The sequence below is a fragment of the Malus domestica genome, chromosome 11, assembly GCF_042453785.1.
Source record: "Malus domestica chromosome 11, GDT2T_hap1".
Lineage (NCBI taxonomy): Eukaryota > Viridiplantae > Streptophyta > Magnoliopsida > Rosales > Rosaceae > Malus > Malus domestica.
The window spans coordinates 12,884,769-12,906,294 of NC_091671.1; the positions used below are offsets into that span (position 1 = coordinate 12,884,769).

The 21,526-nt window shown below is 36.2% G+C and overlaps 1 protein-coding gene and 1 long non-coding RNA gene across 3 annotated transcripts; both read right to left on the reverse strand.

Annotated features, from left to right (window-relative positions):
• Positions 1-2,193: 2,193 nt before the first annotated feature.
• On the reverse strand, positions 2,194-13,131 carry LOC139189091 (uncharacterized). Of its 2 annotated transcripts, XR_011572593.1 has the most exons (4): positions 13,061-13,131; positions 12,734-12,905; positions 4,976-5,383; positions 2,194-2,504 (listed from the first exon to the last, which is right to left on the reverse strand). It is a non-coding gene; the product is annotated as an uncharacterized lncRNA (long non-coding RNA). The 2 variants fall into 2 exon arrangements; XR_011572592.1 differs by lacking the exons at positions 2,194-2,504; positions 13,061-13,131 and having other exon boundaries at positions 3,998-5,383; positions 12,734-12,917.
• LOC139189090 (uncharacterized) lies at positions 8,027-9,713 on the reverse strand. Its single transcript, XM_070807362.1, has 2 exons — positions 9,360-9,713; positions 8,027-8,844 (listed from the first exon to the last, which is right to left on the reverse strand). Exons 1-2 carry the CDS (start codon positions 9,540-9,542, stop codon positions 8,110-8,112), a joined length of 918 nt encoding a protein of 305 aa, XP_070663463.1. The 5' UTR covers positions 9,543-9,713; the 3' UTR covers positions 8,027-8,109.
• Positions 13,132-21,526: the final 8,395 nt, after the last annotated feature.

Genomic DNA, 21,526 nt, shown 5'->3' on the forward strand with positions numbered 1-21,526 from the left:
GGACTCTTGTGCCGACAAAATTTTGCTTTGTCGGCTTATAACTTGTATTTCTAGTAGTGAATAGTCTCGTAGGAGCTATTTTAAGTAACAAATCACAATTTATATCACAAATGTTCTATTTTTATTTAGAAAACTTCATTTTAATCCTTAAAAAATATGAGTTTTAGATTTTAACCTTGTGTAAGATTAAAATCCAATTTTAGTCCCTAGTACATTTAATCATATCATTTATTAGTTATATTTTGATGTTTTATTTATTTATTTATTTATTTTTATTTTAATGTATCAATTACATTTAAATTTAATGTTTATTTCATTCATCATAATATATTTTAATGTCTACATTTAGGTAACTAATTTTTTTATAATATATATTCCGATAACAATTTTGTATGTTATTCATTTAGGTACATTAATATATTTGAATATTTCGGTATATCCATTGGTAGAAACATATAGTTACATTGATTCAATATAATGCATTTCGTTACGTACATTTTGGTACACATATTTGAGTATTGACTTTTAGGTACATTAATTCAATATATTATATTTCGGTAAATACATTTAGGTACGTACATTTTGGTACATACATTTCGGTATTGACATTTAGGTACATACATTTCGGTATTGACATTTAGGTACATACATTTCGGTATTGACATTTAGGTACGTACATTTTGGTACATACATTTCTATATTGACATTTAGGTACATTAATTCAATAATACATTTCGGTACATACATTTAGGTTCATTATAATATATTTCGGTACAATCATGTAGGTACAAATATTTCGGTACAAAAAAAGTCAATTTTATATATTTCGGCATAGTTATTTCTGTACACTTATGTATTTATATATTTTTGTATCACAAATGTCTTTTAATATTTTCTCATTTACGTTCATTTAGAATTAAAAAACTAAATATGTGCATATTAATAAAATTAAAATTTAATATGGAGAGATTAAATAAAAATGAGAAAATTAGAATTAGATGCCTCATTTTAGACTTTTGTAGACTAAACATTTATGCTTTTTAAGTTTTTGATTAAGCTTTTGAAACATTTGATTAAGATACTCAGACTTGAACTACTTCAGATTAATTGAAATTAATTTACATTTAAATATCTGCTATATATTTTAAATAATTTCAACTATATTTAAGTCTAAAAATTTAAACTTTTCAAATCTAAATGTACATCCACGCCAAATGGAAACATACCAATATTAAATGAAAATGTACCAACATCAAACGAAAACGTACCAACCCCGAATTAAAATGTACCTAATTATAAACTATCTTAAAATGAATATTCATCTTTTTGGAATGTTTGAAAATATGTTTGATTCATACACAATGCTCTAGATAGTCTTGTTTTTTGGTAGATAAGTTTCTGGAACAACTTTTAGTTGATTAGAGATAAATCCTTATTATTGTAGATAATGCTAAATAATAACGATAAATCATATAATTTTGAATTAACAAAAAGGTTATTATCCGTTGATTAATGACTCTTTCTAGAAAAAAAATTAATTAAAGTAATTTAAACTTTTACATTGTTAACGACTATTTCTATAAAAAAATAATTAATTAGAGTAATTCCTCATTATTAGGACAAAAAGTAATAAAACTTATGTTTTGAAAACAAACATACCAAAAATTCAAATGTACCAAAAACTAAATGTACCAAAAATTTAAATGTACCAAGAAGCCAAATGGACCAAAAATTCAAATGTACCAAGTAACTAAATGTACCATTATAATCAAACATACCAATATAATCAAACGTACCTAACAACAAGTTTTGTTACATTCTATTTAATTTACTAAAATAATATTTTTAATAAAAAATAAATCTTAAATCATCATAATAAGATATGCATAAAAATAGGAGGAAAAAAGGGAATGCTAACGTGAATAGACTTCTAATGAAATAAAATTAAAGTACCAAAATTGTAGGGAAAATGTTTAATCAAATTTGCAAAAGGAATAGATGTTTAGTCTATGACATTTAAAAATGAGGCGTCTAATTCAAAACATCCCAATAAAAATACACATTAAATAACAAAAATTGAATGTAAATTTTGATAAAAGCACTATTCAAGGGATTAAATTGAATATTTAATCTAGCACCAGGTTTTTTTTTAAAATTTTAATCTTTTGTAAGGACTAATGTTCAAAAACCCCAATTTTATTTTATTGAGACATTTTGCATAAAAATCTCGTATCTATTGACTCCACAGATGATTAAGTAGAGATAATAATATGATTATAAGTGAATTGTGGCCCTGAAACTTTAACACCTACCCCCTTTTCCAACTAGTTAACATGTGCAGCTCATATATAGTTCGAGAGTCTGCATGGAGACGATCCACGAACTTTAAGTTAGAGTTACCAGGTTGCCACATACAAATTCATCTTCCAGATTACTAGAAAGGCGACTTGTTGGCAAGGGTTTCTTTCTCCCGAATTTGAATTTGTATGTGTCCTCTCAATTGACTAGAAAGAGAAAAAAAAAAAAAAATGAAGTGATTAGTGGTTATAAGAAGCACCGTCGTCTATGGACTATCAGAAAAATCTTCCATGGCTAAAATATAGAGAAATGTCAAAAAAAAAAAAAAAAGTGTACGTCATGGATAGGTCTGCCCATCTTTAGCATTGTTAGTGAAGGAAAACCATGCTCATGAACTCATCATGTATATAGATATGGCCAACTGGTGATGAGAGGAGGTTCCCCCTCTATTGACAACATTAGGCCTCTAGTCAGAGGCGTTGGCGCACTTGACAGCACTATCTCTGGCGCTTCTTTTACATAAACATCGACATCTACGACGTCTATAAACAAGGAAGTGGAAAAGGAGAATAGAGAAAGAATAAGAGTGAGAGTCCAATGTGCGAGTGAAGATTATTTCGCCTACTCACCCGTTGCTTGCTACTCTTGATGTTCTAGAATTTCCATGGAGGTATTTTTTTAGTAGAACTATCACGGGGTAAGCTGTTTGACAAAAAATCTAAGAAGAACAAGTAATTGGTGGGTAAGAAGGGGAAAATGGTGTGTGCTTGTGTTACATCTTGGATCCACCACTACGGTACTTGTTGTTTGATAAGTTTTTGTTTTGCTGCCTTTTTAGTTTGTTGAGGTTAAATTAGGATTAAGATGCAGGCGTTCTTTCATTTATATTTAGATGTTTTGTTGTTCACTATAGTTTTTGTTGTCTCCTAAATCCTAACGCATATTTTCTTTATTTTTTTTTCTGGGTAAAAAGGAAGCTGAACATTTGGAACACCAATTTCCTGTCTTGGCAAAAATATTGGATTTTGTTGTCCAAGGAGATCTCATGCATGCGACCCAAAGATATGGTCCTTCACTTGCATGTCTGCCACATGTACACCCAGTGGCTGGCATCAGTTGGACCACTTTGTACGACCATGGAGACCACCACTGCCTGCTTTGGAACTGGATCATCTCCTGAGCTCAGGATGGAAATCCTCATGAGCAGTTCATCTGGACCACTTAAACTTAATTCAACGATTGAAAGTATTATAACTTATAGATGGATTCCCTGTTTGAAGCCGTTGAATCAAATTTCAACGACCCGAATAGGCTGCTCAGGAGGATTCTCATCCTAAGCTCAGGAGAGGATCTAGTTCCGCCTGCCCTTGGGACATTTCCTCTATGAAGTACGTACTGTAATTTTATTTTAACCTCATTACAGAAAAAAACACATATATAAAGACAGATAATATGTACTATATCCTGTTAACCTAAGAGCCAATGTACATCTCTTAGAGATAAGAGTTTTTGTGATCTCATGCACATATCTTTTAGAGAGGTTATTTGTGATCTCATGCATATATCTTTGAGAGATGTTACTTTCGGACTCCATAATAAATCTTTTACAACTGATTATATATATTTTTGTGTCTACAAAACTCATCACGTGATGAGTGCTGTAAACACAAATAAATGTTATAGAAGGCGACACAACATATTTTTCCATACAACATATATATAACTTAATTTGAGACCATGTATACATTTGAGAGTTTTTGTTTTTACCCAAGCATCTACATATATAACTTAATTGTTTAGTCAAGCAAAAGAACAATGCACGAACGTATATGGGATATAAGTGCATGCATGATTCATAGCTGAAGTATAAATAAGAAATGGCAGAGGCTTTGGCTATCTTGTACGGTTGTAAGGCCTGGTTTGGTACCGAGGTGATTTTGAAAAAAGCTGGTATAAAAAAAAGCTCCCAAACACTATAATACTACTTTGGGTGAAACATTCAGCTTTAGCTTTTTTTCACAGTTTTGGGTGAAAAAAAGCCAAAAACAAGAAGCTGCAAAACCCAGCTTTGAAAAACCGGTTTTTTTTCACATCTGTTTTACATAAAAGTTTACCAAACACTATAATACTACTTTTTTTTTTTCAAAAGCATTTTTACAAAAAAGTTTACCAAACGCTCTACAGCTTTATTTCACAGCCGCTTATTCTCACAGCACAACAGAAACAACTTTTTTTCAAAGCACAGTAATACCAAACTAGCCCTAAGCCCTGGTTTGGTATTGAGGTGATTCTGAAAAAAATGGCTATAAAAAAAAGTTAGGAGCTTTTTTATGTTTGGTAAACATTCAGCTTCAGTTTTTTTTCACAATTTTGGGTGAAAAAAAGCCAAAAACACAAAGCTGCAAAACCCAGCTTTGAAAAACCAACTTTTTTTCACATCTGTTTTACATAAAAGTTTATCAAACACTATAATATTGCTTTTTTTTTTCAAAAGCACTTTTACAAAAAAGTTTACCAAACACTCTGCTGCTTTATTTTACAACTGCTTATTCTCACAGCGCAGCAGAAACAATTTTTTTTCAAAGCACAACAATACCAAACCAGCCATAAGTTAGGGATTAATAGGGGCTGGAATTAAGTAATTATTGAATTTGACTCCTCTGAATCTATCTCTTACTTTCGAGATAGGGCAAAGTTGGGCAGTTGGGAAGCTTTTCCCATACTTGTGAATTGCTACAGGATGGGGAGGTCTTTTCAACATTGTTGCTGGTCTTGGGTTCCAAGATTGGCCAACTCGGTTGCAGACCTTTTGGCGTAGCGGCGTTGTAGGGATGTATGTGATGTTATTTGGGTTGATAGACTGACATCTTTCTTGGTGCATGTTTTGTGTAATGATGGCCTTCCTTGTCCCCCTTAGATGATCTGGTAGTGTGAGGAGGGATGCTTTTAGCATTAGATGCGGCGTCGCTCTTCCTTATTACCTTCTCACACTACTCTTTCCCAGTAGCTTATGTTGTTTGTTTGCCTCGGGGTAGGCCTTCTGTAATACTTTGACATCTTTGCCCGGTCTATGTTATATTCCGTTCTAAAAAAAATAAAATAAAAAATATAGAGGTCAGTAGTCACACTCAAAGGAGTAATAGGACAATAGGGAACATGAGAGGTCAGTAGTCACACTCAGAGGAGTAATAGGACTATAGGGAACATAATAGTAATCTATAAAAGTCCCAAGATAAGAGCAACTCCAGTGTAGGAGCCCTCCCCCCAGGCAATTCACTATTTAATCCACCTAGTGAACAGTAACTGCCCTTAATGAATAGTGCATTCCCCTGGCAATTGCCTTTTGCATATCCACCCCTGCACTGAATAGCCCTGGCAATTGGCAATAAAATATTAGTATTTTTTTATTTATAAAATAATACATAATAATTTTATTTGTAATTTCGGATAAGATTTTTAATCGTTCTCGTTGCGCCACGTGTCATTATCCGAAAAACCAATAGCAATAAAATTTTTGAATTTTTGTATTTATAAAATAATTCAAAATAATTATATTTGTTATTTCGGATAAGATTTTTAATCGTTCTCGTTGCGCCACGTGTCATTATCCGCAAAGAAAATTATTGGTGATGGATTTCCGATAAGATTTTTAATCGTTGTGTCAAGGCACGTGTCATTATCTGAAAAGACAATTATTGGTGATGGATTTCTGATAAGATTTTTAACCAATCACGTCGTGCCACGTGTCACAATCCGATTACAATCTTTGAAGATAGATTTCCACCAGATTTTTAACGAATGACGGCATGCCACGTGGCATTATCTACAACCTAATCCCTTCTGAATCCTCCATATAATCCCCCATCCATCCTCATAAATCTCACACCAATTTTCTCAAGATCTCTATCATTATTCATAGTTTCTGCTTCCTTCTTCGCCAAAATCCCTATCATTATTCATAGTTTTTGCTTCCTTCTTCACCAAAATCCCTATCATTATTCATAGTTTCTGCTTCCTTTTTACAATGTCTTCTTCTTCTTCTTCAAAGATGATGTGGGAAATCGAGCAAGAAGAGGAAGAATTGTTTAACCAATCACAAGGAATGTTCAATGTTAGGGATTGGGCCCAAAATGAGATGGAAGAGGATGACGAGCGTAGACGGAGAGATGACGAATCAAGAATGGCAGGAGCCTCACAATCCCGTCGAGTCGTCCAAGCTGTGGCTCATATCTGCAGGCCCAACCGTGCTGTAAACATTGATAGAAACAGGCAACGACGAGGTCAGGAGCTCTTGGACGATTATTTTGTCCGTAACAGTGCATTCCCTGAAACATACTTCCGACGTCGTTTTAGAATGGAACGACATTTGTTCAACAAAATCATGGGCGCTGTTTGCAACCATGATTCTTACTTTGTGCAAAAGCCGGATGCTTTTGGTGCTATGGGTCTCCTGCCTCAGCAAAAAATTACTGCTGCCTTGCGGATGCTTGCATATGGAGCAGCTGCAGACCAAGTGGACGAGATAACGAGGATGGGACAATCAACCATTCTTGAGTCCCTCATGAGGTTTTGTTCGGCAATCGAATCTATCTACACCGCAGAGTACCTCCGGAGACCTACTCATATGGACTTGCAAAGGCTTCTGAAGAAAGGCGAGATGCGAGGTTTTCCAGGGATGATTGGAAGCATTGATTGTATGCACTGGACTTGGAAAAACTGTCCAAGTGCATGGCAAGGCGCTTATGGGGACATAAAAGGATCAAAAAGTATCATTTTGGAGGCGGTGGCATCTTTTGATACATGGATTTGGCACGTCTTTTTCGGGGTTCCGGGAGCTCAAAATGACCTCAACGTCCTTGCCCAATCCCCAGTGTTCAACGATGTCCTGCAAGGAAAGGCACCAAAAGTCACGTATGAGGTCAATGGACGTATGTACGACGGGCCATACTACCTAGCTGATGGCATTTACCCAAGGTGGTCAACATTTGTCAAAACAGTGCCACGTCCGCGCAGTGCAAAGGAAAAACACTTTGCAAGATGTCAAGAAGGGTACAGGAAGGATGTGGAGCGTTGTTTCGGTATCCTCCAAGCTCGCTGGGCGATCATCAGGGGTGCTGCCAGATTGTTTGATGTAGAGTCGCTTCGATCCATCATGATGACGTGCATCATTCTTCACAACATGATTGTGGAAGATGAGTACGATTATGAAGCCGTTGATGAATATGAGCCAGACACGATGAACAATTCAAGAACACGTATATATTGTGCTCATGACGCCACCGATGAGCCCGTGCAACATGAGCCATTAGAAAGGGATGGACGTTACAATGAAAGGATCATCCAACGATATACTGCACTTCAAAGGTCAAATATGCACAATGCCCGCCAACTTGACTTGATAGAGCACCAGTGGGAATTGAGGGGTGCTGACGATACTTAAGTTCATTAGTGTTTGTTTTTATTTGGTGTGTTTATTTTATTTTATGTGGTGTGTTTTTTTAGTTCATTTAGTGAGTTGAAATGTAATTTTATTTTATTTGGTGTTTGTTTTTATTTGGTGTGTTTATTTTATTTTATGTGGTGTGTTTTTTTAGTTCATTTAGTGAGTTGAAATGTAATTTTATTTTATTTGGTGTTTGTTTTTATTTGGTGTGTTTATTTGGTGTGTTGATGTTATTTTATTTGGTGTGTTTAAATGTGTTTTGAATAAAGTACTAAGTTCAATAAATTGGAAACAACATAAAGTACTCTATTCAATGAATAAGAAATTACATCCCGAATAAGAAATTACAACCCGAATTGATTGGAAAATTATGGGTTCGTGAATGGATGATAACCATCACCTAACCAATTTGTGGTGCTAGGATGATCTTCTCTTGTCATGCTAGGATAATCTTCTCTTGTGGTGCTAGGACCATCTCCTCTTGCTCTCGCTTCTCTTGCACGCCTCCTTCGCAACACATCCGCTTTCTCTGACTTCCAAAAATATTTAGAGTTTGGAGACTTCCCTTCTAAAGGCTCCTTCATAATGTCACGATCTCGTTCAGCCATTCTTTCTTCTCTTCTATGTTCCCTTTCTTGCCGAAGTAGTTCTCTTTCTCTCTCATCAGCTTCAAATTTTCTCTCAAAAGCTGCAGCTTTTGCATCCTCTCTAGCCTTATCAGCCTCAAATTTAGCCATTTCCCGGGCCAAATTCAATTCACCTTGGCGGGCAAGATCTTCCATATACTTTGCATAATCATTCTTGGAAGCATTACCTTTTCTCTTTGAAGCCTTCTTACCTTGAGGCCTAATTGGATAACGGGTCGACCCCGACGCTTGTTCAACGGGGGGCGTTTCAGGCACTTCTTCATCATCTTCATCATGATCATGCGAGGCATGCTCAGGTGTAGAGTGTAGAGGGGTGCTGTTCATGAAAACTTCTGGACCGACATGCACAACTCTAAATTTAGGACAATCTTTGACAATATTCCAACATTCAAACCGGGTGAATGTTTTGTTTTTGCTTTTGGTTTTGGCACCATACCAAGCTTGTGCTTGAAGTTCCTACACAAACAAATAATTATAATGAGAATAGGTAACAAATAAATAATTATAATGAAAGTATGTAACAAATAAATAATACAAACAAATAATTATAAATGAAAGTAGCTAACAAATAATTATAATGAAAGTAGGTAACAAATAAATAATACAAACAAATAAATATAATGAAAGTAGCTAACAAATAATTATAATGAAAGTAGGTAACAAATAAATAATACAAACAAATAAATATAATGAAAGTAGCTAACAAATAATTATAATGAAAGTAGGTAACAAATAAATAATACAACCAAATAATTATAATGAAAATAGGTAACAAATAAATAATACAAACAAATAATTATAATGAAAGTAGCTAACAAATAATTATAATGAAAGTAGGTAACAAATAATACAAACAAATAAATATAATGAAAGTAGCTAACAAATAATTATAATGAAAGAAGATAACAAATAAATAATACAAACAAATAAATATAATGAAAGTAGCTAACAAATAAATAATATATTGTTACCTGATCCGTTAAATTTTCCCCACTTCGAAGATTACCACTAGCTTGTGCCAAGGCGTCTCTCCACGTACTAAACGATTGACTAAGTAATTTCCAACGACTGGACATCGATTCCTTAGTTCTTTGCCCACCCATTTTCTCAAGATAATTGGTATGAATAAGACTCCACATTTCTCGCAACTGCATCTCATTACCCGTAATCGAATCATGAGTAACTTGAACCCAACTAGTACACAACGCAACATCTTCAAGAAGCGTCCAATTCGTACCTGGTTGAGTAGTCACTTTGTTGGAAAAAAATTGGATTGAAACTTTGAAAGAAAGATAGGAATGTGGTTGAAAGTAGTTGAGAAAATATGAAATTGTGGTGTAGGGTAGAAGATAATGAGAAGGTATTTATAGGTGAAGTGAAATCAAAATTTTTTATAATTTTCCATAATTTTTTTTCGGATTTTTTTACATTTTTTTAAAATTTTTATTCACCTAATTAATCTCTGCCGTTGGATTTAAAAAAATTTAAATTCCAACACTCCAGATTGTGCCACGTGTCACAACGGTAACATTTTAGATTTTTAAACTGTTTTTTCTTTTTTTTTTAATTTACAAAGCCTAATAACGTGGACCGTTGATCTTAGATCAAACGGATGAAATTAAATTAGATTTTTAAATGTTTTTTACCGTTGGAAATCCAACGGTCCATAAAATAGGACCGTTTCAATCGAACGGACATGGGGAAGCCACGTGGCTTCCCCAACGGTAACTTTTGATAACTGAAATCGCGGGCCCTTGCCCTGTTTTTTTGTCGGACGACTCGCGCCCACGCGCGCGTGAAACGCACGCGCCTGACGCAGCCCTCGGGCTCTCGGGCTGGCAATCCTCGACGGGCCTGCTCCTCGGGCCTCGCCTGTCGCTCGGGCTTCCATACGCTGGAGGTTATCCCCCCAGCAATTTGCTACTGTTTGACCCACTGGCCCCCGAGCAACCTCTCCCGCTGGAGGTGCTCTAAAGGGTAAGAAGTGTGAATGAAATGATCACAAAGGATAAACCATAAACTATCACTAATGTACGACGGTATTATAAAACCCGTTGTTCTTTAAAACACTAAGACCGTTTTTAATCTGTCGTGTAAAACATGTCGTCTATTAACATTATTCTACTAGTGGATGCTAAAGTATATAGCAGCCCCATACATGCATTTTAAAACCTCTCCAAATCACAATTAAAATAAGTTGTGTAATTAATGGATGGTTTAAATCACAATTAAGAGAGCAGTGACCAGAGTTCTGTGAACAATCGGAATGTTAACTTGTGTATGATTATTAATTACTTAAGACTCATTATCTTGAGCAAAAACTAACACCAACTACTAGATTCAAGTCTTAAACATCGAAGTTAACATATATATATGTAAATGTAACAAAGAATGTGTTTGTGAAATCTTGTAAAGTGTGTTTTGTACGAAATGGAAGAAAGAGAGAAAATGGTTGAAACAAAATGCATTAACATTAGTTTTATATGCAAGTTCTCTAAATAAGCCAGAGTGAGGTAGTTATACTTCATATATACTTTTTATCTAACTCATACACAAATATATTTAGCTATAAGATTGGTTTGGTTTAAGTACATTTTTATTCCGAATTCTTACGGTTTGGTGATCTGTCTAAAATAGTTTAAAGATCTCGGCATTAAGGGAAGATCAACTCCTACCTCAACAGTGAGAATTGGACATCAGTGGTCCTAGCATTATAGTTCACTGCTTTATAAACAAGTTGTCATATCATTGCAACTGGAAATCTTAAGTTCGGATTACTCGAATTTATTCGATACATGTATGAATATTGATATCGACATGTATGCATAATTAACCCTAAATGTTGTACCTGATGATAGAGGTGATTCATAAGCTTTTCTTCATTATCAGAAAATAAAAAATTCCTACAAATAGGTATTGCCGTCGAAGAGAAGATACTTGCATATGACTAAAGATATATCTTCATGTTCTTATAGTACTTATTGCATAGCCTAATTGAGATCCAATAATATGTGAATCAAAGGTGAAGCACCGGATGTTACTGTTATTGAAGAAGTGAGAAAATAGTTGGAGTACTGAATATTATTTCCTTGAGAGGAGTGATGAATGAGAGGGGAGTGAGGTTAATTATACATAAAAAATAAGGAAAACTAATGAAAAGGGCTTGAAAATTTTGAGTTTTAATGATAAGGACAAAATAAAGGGTAAAGTGAATAGTACCAGGATTGACTTTTTAGTGTAAAAATGTGGTTTTTCGTTAAAGTGAACAGTACCGGATGCTTTTCGTTAAAGTTCCCTAAAAAATACTACTCTTACTACCTATTTATATCATTTTTCTAATGAGACACATATGTGTTAGCGGGTTCTTCCTTTATTAGAAAGATGATATAAATAATGATACAAATAGGTGATAAGTGTAGTATTATTCTAATTACATCTCAAAGGTTCAAGTTGGAGGACGACTCACTTTTTGGTTGGTCCACAAATAAGTGTAAAGGCAAAGACAAGAATGGCAGTGAGAATGTGACAAAGTGAGACAAGTTCCCACCAAGATTTTGAATACCGAAGCAATCCGATTCCAATTTTCAATGATATACTCAACAGCAAGAGATCGAAACCACTTGAAATATTGTTCAAAAAGCAATTAACAAATCTTTGAATCAAATTGCATCAACCCACCACCCAAAACAGGTGGGCAAAAAAAAACAACACACATATAGACAATCTAAAACTTCTTTCACACATTTCTATTTCTCAGCAATAGAAAGGAAAAAAACCAAGCTTGTTATTTGGTTAACGATTCAAAAGTAATAAGAGGATACAATTTGAAGATTTTAATTGCATTCAGAACTTTTAAAGTTTTAAAATTTGTTTAGTAACAAATTTGAGAAACTATTTTCATGTTTGAAAACAAACATCTTTATATTGAAGAGATCTTAACCCAACTTTGAAATCTAACAATATTTGCTTCGTATTTCCAAAGGGGGAGTGATTTATACTCCTCTCTGTTTTCTAAACGACTGAATTGAATAAATTAAAAGACAGTTAAGAGACAATTAAGCAAAGGAGTGTAAAATTAATGATAATCATGATCAAAACAAAGTTTGATAATCAATTCCCTTTAAAAATATTGATTGTGAGTTCTAATGATGGACTCCTTTTAGCATTTTTAAGATTGTTGTTTTTAGTAACCATTCTACCAAACAACTTTGTTATTGGAATGTATTCCCTATTTTTGGAAAAGATTAGAAATCAGTTTTTTGGATTACAGTCCATGGCTGGATCTGAAAACCAACCAAACAAATTAGGAAAATTAAAAATATATAAATGGTTTGAAAATATTTACCTTTTTCAAAATGCTTTAAAGCTTTGCAGCATCGTCAAGGTTGATCAACACTCATCTTTCTCATCCCAGTACCATAGACAATGTCTCATCTCTCTCTCTCTATGCATAAACAGACTTGCTCAGGTAACCCTTGTACCCCAGTCAAGCTTTTCTCAGAAGAATAATCACAGATCTACCAACAGTCAGCAGTGCCAAGTCAATGAGGCCATAAATATAACACCTGAAAACACTACTGATGGATATATATGGGCTCCATCTGTTAACAAAAATAAAAAAAATTCTAAAACTAAGAAGAAGAATAATTTAAAAAAAAAAAAATACCCTTACCTGAAACAGTAGATAGAAAGCATACCAATTAAATCATTGAAGTGAAAAAGGTAAAACTGTGGACTGTGGAGTCTCCTCTCTGTTGTATATAGTGGTTTATTGCAGATGCAGCATCATCAAGATTCTCACTTTCAAAGAACTTTAGCAGTTACTTGCATGTGTGAATCTTGATGATGCCACGCCCACAAACAACGACTGTCAATCTATTCATTTCCTCCATGCATTTGAGTCAAATACTGTAAATTCTAACAAGAAAATGATACGCAGAATACATATACTTAGAAAGAAAAATTTGAGGACATTCAGAAAGGAAAATAATGGAGGAATAAAACCAATCCTCGAGCAATATGCTAACGTGAAGAGTGGTACCCGAGAAGAATCTAACCCAAGCACAAAACAAAACCCTATTCTTCTTTTAAGGTACTATTTAATAATAACAATGAGTACTGATACAATATTTTGTATATAATTCACAGATTTGATATGCAGCTCAGGTTTTTACAAAGGATCGATCCATTCCCACAAAAACACAATTTTATTAATTAATTTTTTTATATAAAAAGAAAAATCCATTTCAGATGCCACAGACATAGTCATATTCAGAAGAAAATCCAGTTGGTATCCAGTGTGTAAAGTAGAAAATAAGGTTGAAAAGGAGGAGAAAATTAGAACTAATACCTTGAGATTAGAGAGAAAAGGAATAGAATACGAAATTCGTGATAAAGCAGAGAATAAAAACAGAAAAAGAGCTCATATATGCTTGAGATCTAACACTATAGAGAAGACCCATGCGTTTGGCCCCCTGTGTGTGCGCGTGAGATTTATCAGAGTTAGGAAGCTCATGAACCACGGATTGTAAAACGAAAGTATGGTTTGTTGGAGTTACATATAAGGAACATTGGTGAGCCTAGACTTTTCTCCAAGTTTTTACAATTTTTGCATTTTGCTTGGTAGATGCTGAGTGTACAGTACTGAGCCAATGGGGCCGCAGTTACACATCGCCATCTTCACTAAAAACCCTAACTTTATTTTGGGTGTTGGGAGATGAGGGTATCGTCTAATGCACCACTCATTATCAGTCTTTTTATATCATTGTCAATTTCTTTGGTTGATTACATTAATTGAAGGGTCTCAAAGTACTTACGCTAAACGAAATCATGTTAACTGAAAGAAGTTGAGGTTGCTTCCAAAGAATCAAGCTTGAAATCGTTTTGATTTTTGAGTTCTTTTGTGTTTATTAAAAAAGGAGAAACTTGATATGAATCTAATTTTGTGACCCACTTTCAAACCCAATTTACCTCTATAATTACTTATAAGTAAGCCCTATTATCCCTTTATTTTTTTTCGAACCATATTGTCTATATACTAAGGGGTGAAAGAGTGGGCTAAGTCTCATAATGTGTTAGTAATAATGTGGTTCAAATTTTGCTTTGGCAAGAATCGAACCTAAGACCTCTCACTTACTAGTAAAGAGGAATACTACCAGTCCGTACGTAGTACTAAGTGACTATTATTCCTTGATTTTAAGATTAAGATTTGTGATGAGTTTTGACTATTTGAGGTTTAAAGAATAAAATTGCTACCACTTAATACTACGGTCTAATGATATTCATCTTCACTTGTAAGTGAGAGGTTTTAGGTTCGATTCTCACTAAAGACGAATTTGAACCACATTATTGCTAGTCCATTGTGAGGCTAATCCCACCCTTAAAAAAATTGCCTTAACTAGCAGGATAATTGTTGGAATCAAATTATTTCCTATGTATCTCCAAGTTAGGTTATGCGTCTTCCTTTATTCTTCATTTTCTTCATAAACCTTTTTCTTAGTTAGGATTTAATATTTGCCTTGCGGAATCTTCTTCTTTGTGCCTCACTATATCATCTTCTTTTTCCAGTTTCTTCTTCTCCTTCTAGGTTTTTAGTATATATGAAATCTTTGATCAAATACCTCAAATCATGGACCAAATAAACTAGTGGGGGGAGGGGAGTGTTTAGTTGATCTGATTCCTTTTCCTTACTTCCCATTTATGCTAAGTAAATATGCCCTTAAGTTTATGGAAATTTTTTTAATAGTCTAATGTGACGTTAGACATTTTTTTTTTCATCCTCGCACACCCACTTATATGTCACAACCTTTAGAGCCTAACCTATGTGGATAGTTTAAACTTAACTGCGTAAAGCACATGGCCGGTTGAGACTCGTACATAACCTGCTTTAAAACCAATGAAATTGAGATTTCGTATAAAAAACAGAAGAGTGTGAAGCTTAAAGTCTCATGTATGGTAAGAGTACTGTATAGTTCTAGCTTGTACAGGGTTTAGGTTTTAGACGGCTTCCATCATGTGGCCTTTCTACTGCGTACATTATATATATACTTCTAGTAATATGAATGAGATCATTTGTTTGTCAATAAAGATTAGTTGAGTTAGTAAGTATTGTACTCTTCGTTAGATTAAGACTTAGATTTGAGTTTCGGTAACTGCAATCCATCTTAGTAGGCAATTTGTAAAACCAAAAAGGGGTTAAGCTCTTTAAGTCCTCAAAGAGGTTTCTATTATATTCTAGCCCAGGGGTAGTCTCCTCTCTCCCCAAACCTTTTTATTTACTGAAAAAAAATTGAGAGTATCTGTTTTTTTTATTTTTTTCAAACGATAAATTATGTTAGATTAGCTACCAACAAGATTCGAATCCACGTCTTTATGTAAAAGCTCAACATTTTTTATCACTGTAGTAAAAGATCACTTACAGAGCATCTGTTTGATTTTACTACTTTGATTAGAAAAATAAAAGAAAAGTGTGCAACAAAACTGAAAACAAAACTGAATCATCGTTTTAATGCCTGAACAAGAAAATACGAAAACAATTAAGTCCCGTGTAAAGTGACACGGTTGAATATTCCCTCCTCCCATCAGGTCTCCCCCCTGAAGTCCTCGTGGCCGTGTCCGTACATGCTGATGTGGCGCTACAGATTTTGCTTTTCTTTTATTCTTTATTCATCATCAAACTTAAAAAAAAAATATATGTTTGCAAAAAGTAGCCATCATGGGTGCAATCCACTGTTCATATTTCATTCCTTCTTTTGGGCAATGACCATCCAAACTGATAGTTTTGGGTAGTCATGTACACCAAACAGATAATTTAAACGGAGCTTGGGTAAAATGATTCAAGTTGATGTTAAGAACTTATTGCTAATACAATAACTAAAGTTCTTCCGAATCCGATTTGTTCCAAAATGTACCCAACATCAATATCATTAAGATTTTTATTAAACGGTCACGTACGACTAATGTGAAAACTATGATTCACGATAAATGGAAATCAATGATTTTACTTTATGCTTTTTAAACGAAAGTTTGAGATTCATCCCATCATGAGATTTGAGTTTATAGGATAAAATTTCTTCTTCATATCATTGCTCTCACAGCCTAAAGAAAAAGTGTGCGCTGCAATGATACAATCAGATATTATATTTCCATCCCAAGGGCCACAAGCAGGCTGCATTTTCACTGGTTCTGAATTTTCTATCGGGTTGAATTTTGGTACTTGGTTGGCTGCATGCCAGAAAGAGATGATAGACATTTAAAGGATCTCAATTGGCCACATCTATACTTTAGATATCGCCATTCTTCTACTGCTGCAATTGGGTCATGCAATCATGTACTCGTACAATCTTTCTCTACATACAGCTTACTTTATATATGTTCATATTATTTTAATTAAATTATCAATATTTTTTTAAAACTTAAATTTGTTATCGAAACTTTCTTTACAAAATCAATCTAATATGTAAATTTGTTTTTACACCCAGTTAAAAAATAAAAAACCAAAATCTAACGCAAAGCAAAAATAAACGTGGTTAGACAATGAAAAATGTTCTGAAAGTTACAAAGTCGTTGAAGTAGAGAGAGAACGTGAATACAGCAAACCCAACTCTCATCCCTATAAAACAAAAACACGTGAGAATCAGTTTTGAAGCCTGTACTCCATGGAAAACAGCAATTAAACAACTCGCATGGCTGCAGTCTTAGTTGCTAAAACTGAGAAACTATATTGGCTTTCATTTGCAATATCTTTCAGCAATTAGAATGTACATGATTCCCAAAATATTTATGGTTTATATTTGAATGCATAATTTTTTATTTTTGTTATTTTTTTATTTTTTGGAAAACTGGAGAATATCATAACCAGGGCCAAAGCCAACAGAGGAGCAGAAGGCCACCACAGACCAACACCAACAGACTAAACAAGACAAATGTAGAGGCTGAGACACGGAGGCTTCCCCATGTCACCTTAGTCCCATCGAAACAAAAAACTAAGTTGGAGGGCAAAGTAGGCCATCCTTGTTTAGAATTTGAACAAACGAAGATGGGGGTTGTTGAACCTAGATTAAGTCGCACATCTCCGCCCCCACATGCGACGTCACAAAATCCGCTGCTCCATTTGTTGTTCTCTGCAACCAAGACCAATCATAGGACCTGAACTTCGCACCAGCTCTTCGAATCTCAAACAGGGTCAGAAAGACCTCCCAGTTTCCTTGATCAATGCTTCTGTTCAACCAAGAAATGAGTTCCTTCAAGTTTGACTCCACCACGATATTCTCGAAACCCCTTAGTTTTGCCGTTACACAGCCCTCCAAAATCCCATTCGCCTCTGTTACCAACACACTGGGGGGCCTAATTTTCTCTTCTTCTCACAGCTAAGCAATGGTAGGCGGAGTCTTTAATAACAACGCCGATATGGCAGCCCTGGTTTAATCCCTTTCAGCTGGCATCCGCATTCACTTTAACCACATCATTCTCTGACAGAGACCATCTAGGAGAAGCAGTGTGCCCATCAGTCACTGTTCTTCATGTATTTCCATGACCCGTGCAAGCCTCAAGGAAGGATGAGGTAGCCATTGAAGCAACAAGTATAGTTTTCACCGAGGATGGTTGTTTAGAGTTGAAGACCGCCACGCACCGAGCCTTCCAAATGAACCAACACGTAAACACCATATAGGTTAATGTTTTCCTCCTATCATCCTTCTGCCCCGGATGATTGCTCCATACACCTTCGAGCCATGTAGATATATTAGTGATTGAGGGTTTCACAATTCTCAAGTCTAGAGCGCCCGCAAACCAAACTCAATCCACCCAAGGGCATAAGAGTAAGACATGCTCAATGGACTCCTCCTGCTAAGAGCAAATGAGGCAGATTGGGGAAAGAGCGCACCTGTGTTGGAAGAGATTCACCTTTATAGCTAGGCCCCCTTAGGCATAGACCATAGTCTTTTCCAGACACCCAAGTCAATAACCATAGATGAAAAAGGTGAAGAGCTCGCATCCGACGGTTAAGGTCGTGGGTCCAATGATACCCCGATTTAACCGTATAACGACCCCTTATATCATACCGCCAAATCAATTGATGCCTTTGCTCGAGGGCGCCAATCGGAGTATCCATAATTGCCGGTCTATCACCCTGAGCCACCTGCCCTTCAACTGCTTCCAACTGCCATGTCCGAGATTGAGTGTCAATTAAGGAGGATACTTGCATTGTGAGGTCCATCACAATACCCGGGGTCGGACTAGGGTGTCCCGTCCACAAGGTCAGAACCCAACGATCCGCCCAAACACGAACATGATCACCACCCATAATCTACCAGTGTGAGCCATTTGCAATAATTTCTCTCCCTGCAAGGAGGCTAGTCCATGCCCAAAAGGCCCTCCCTTTCTTACAAGCATCAAAGAATGAGCAATTAGGGAAATATCTGTCTTTAATAACTCGGGCCCACAAAGACTTAGGCTCATGTAATTGACGCCAGCATTGTTTTGCCAATAAAGAAAGATTAAAATCCTTCAGGTTCCGAAATCCCATACCCCCTCCTGCTTCGGTAAACCCAAAGCCTGCCAACTTACCCATTGGATCTTCCGTTCGCCCTTTTTTTGTCCCCACCAGAAATTAGCAATCATAACATCATTATCATTGCATATATTTTCGAGGAAGCAGAAAACATTCATAGGATAAGCAGGGATTGCTTGGGTAACCGCTTTGATTAACACTTCTTTATCGGCTTGAAAGAGGCAGCCATGTTTCCACCCTTGGATTTTTGCCATCACCCGATCCTTAACGTACGTTAGGGCCTCCCTTTTCAATTTTCCCCAAACCGTTGGAATGCCCATATAATTCCCCGGGTTATCCACCTACGGCATACCCATAATATTGTAGACTTCATCACGGAGGCCAGTTAGGGTATTAGCCCTAAAGAAAATAGAGGATTTCTGCATACTTACTTCATGACCCGATACCTGACAATAGGCATTCAAAAGCTGCCCCATGTTTTGACAGTTCACTAGAAACGCCCGGAGGAAGATGAGAGTGTCGTAGGTGAACAATAAGTGGGATAAGGGTGGTCCGTTATGGCTAATCATGATTCGTTCAATAAATCCATCCTTAACTACCCTATGGATTAATTTCGATAGTACATCTGTGACAATAAGGAACATGTACGAAGATAAATGATCTCCCTGTCGGAGGCCCCAAGATGGCTTGAAACGTTTCCCAGGTTGACCATTTATGAGGATCGAGAAATTGACCGTGGACACACACCCCATCACCATATCAATCCACCAATGGTGGAACCCCATCCGAACCATGACAACTTCTAGGAAGTCCTACTCAATACAATCATAGGCCTTGTTTATATCAATCTTCAATGCGAGCTTGAGTTTAGTTTTAACCTTCCTGAGTTTTAGAAAATAGAATACCTCATGTGCCACAAGAATATTGTCTTGGATTTGTCTTCCTTCCACAAAGGCATTTTGGTAAGGAGAGATAATCCTGGGCAGCCATGGTATCAACGTGTTTGCCAACATCTTTGAACATATTTTGTAAGAGTAATTACATAGGCTAATAGGGTGGAACTAACTCATCGATGTAGGGTTGGCCGACTTCGGGATGAGAACGATGTGAGTGGAATTAAGATTTTTGGGGCTCCCCATTCCACTTGCAAAGTCGTGAATTAGCCCAATACCGTCTTCCATAATTATATCCCAATATGAATGGTAGAAAACCCCCTGGAAACCATTCGACCCAGCGCCTTCATCCCACCCATCTGAAACACAACTTCCTTTATCTCTTCCAAAGTTACCAGTCTTGTGAGGTGAGAGTTCATCTCATCCGAGACAGTTGGGTGGACGCATTCAATCACCGATTCCCACTCCCGCCGACCCCCAGTAGTAAATAGATTAGTGAAGTGTTCATTGACAATCCGATTAATACTAGCATCATCTTCGCACCATACCCCAAGTCAATCTTGAAGCTTCTCAATCTTGTTGAAGCATAGGCATTGGATGGTAGTTTGATGGAAAAATTAGGAGTTGTAGTCACCCTCCCTTAATCATTTCACACAGGACCTTTGGCGCCAAAATAGCACAATCTTCTGTTCTAGTTTATCAATGGCCGCTGTGAAGGTTTTGATCTCTTCCACATAATCTTCCCAGTTGTTTTGCAACTGTTCCAACCGAGAATTATGGGACTTAATCACCTCCATATCCCCACGGAATCTCTGTTTGCTCCAATTTCTCAAATTCCCCTTACATGAGTTTAGACGACCTACCTACCTATCCACCTGACTCCTCCCACCCCTGACCCTCCAGCTTTTCTCGATCACCTTCATGCATCCCTCATCCGAGGGCCAAAAAGCCTCAAATTTAAATAGCTTTCTCCTTTTCGCCTGAGTCGAATTCATATTGACAATAATTGGGCAATGATCAGAGCCTCAAACAATACGTGAGTGATTGACGTCAGCGGCCAACGAGTTTGTTAGCTGACGTTGACGAGGCCATGGTCAAGCCTTTCTTGGACTAGGCTATTGTTTCTGGTTCCTCTCTAGGTATATTACGGTCCACAGAAACCCAAGTCGAGGAGTTTCATTTTTGACATGAACTCGTGTAAGAGGCAGGGACGGGTATAGAAGTCATCTTGTCCACCGCTTTTTTCATGATCCTACAAAAATTCATTCATATCCCATCCGCAAAAACAGAGGTTCTCTGTGGGCTGCAAAACCTTATAAAGCCGGTCCTATAACTCTCTCTTTTCCGCCTAATATGGGTTGCCATACACCCATGACGCTTTGATCCATTCATCATTCCCCGATTCTCTCATGGTAGTATGTATGATGTTCTTTGTTGAGAAAGCCACCTGAATCTCCCTTGGCTCGTGCCACCATAAGCTCAACCGGCCTACCACACCAATTGGCGAGACATTGAATCCCTGGCTATACCCCATTCTCCTTCTTATACCTTCTAGTCTGTGGCATTTCATTTTTGTCTCTGATAGAAATACCATAGAGGGTCTAAGTTTCCTGATTAGCCCATGAAGGGCTTGAATTACCGTGTCTGACCCAAGACCATAACAGTTCCATAATAGGTAGATCATGGTGATTTTGCAGCTATTTGAGGCTAGCCGCCACCACCCTAGGTTTGTTTC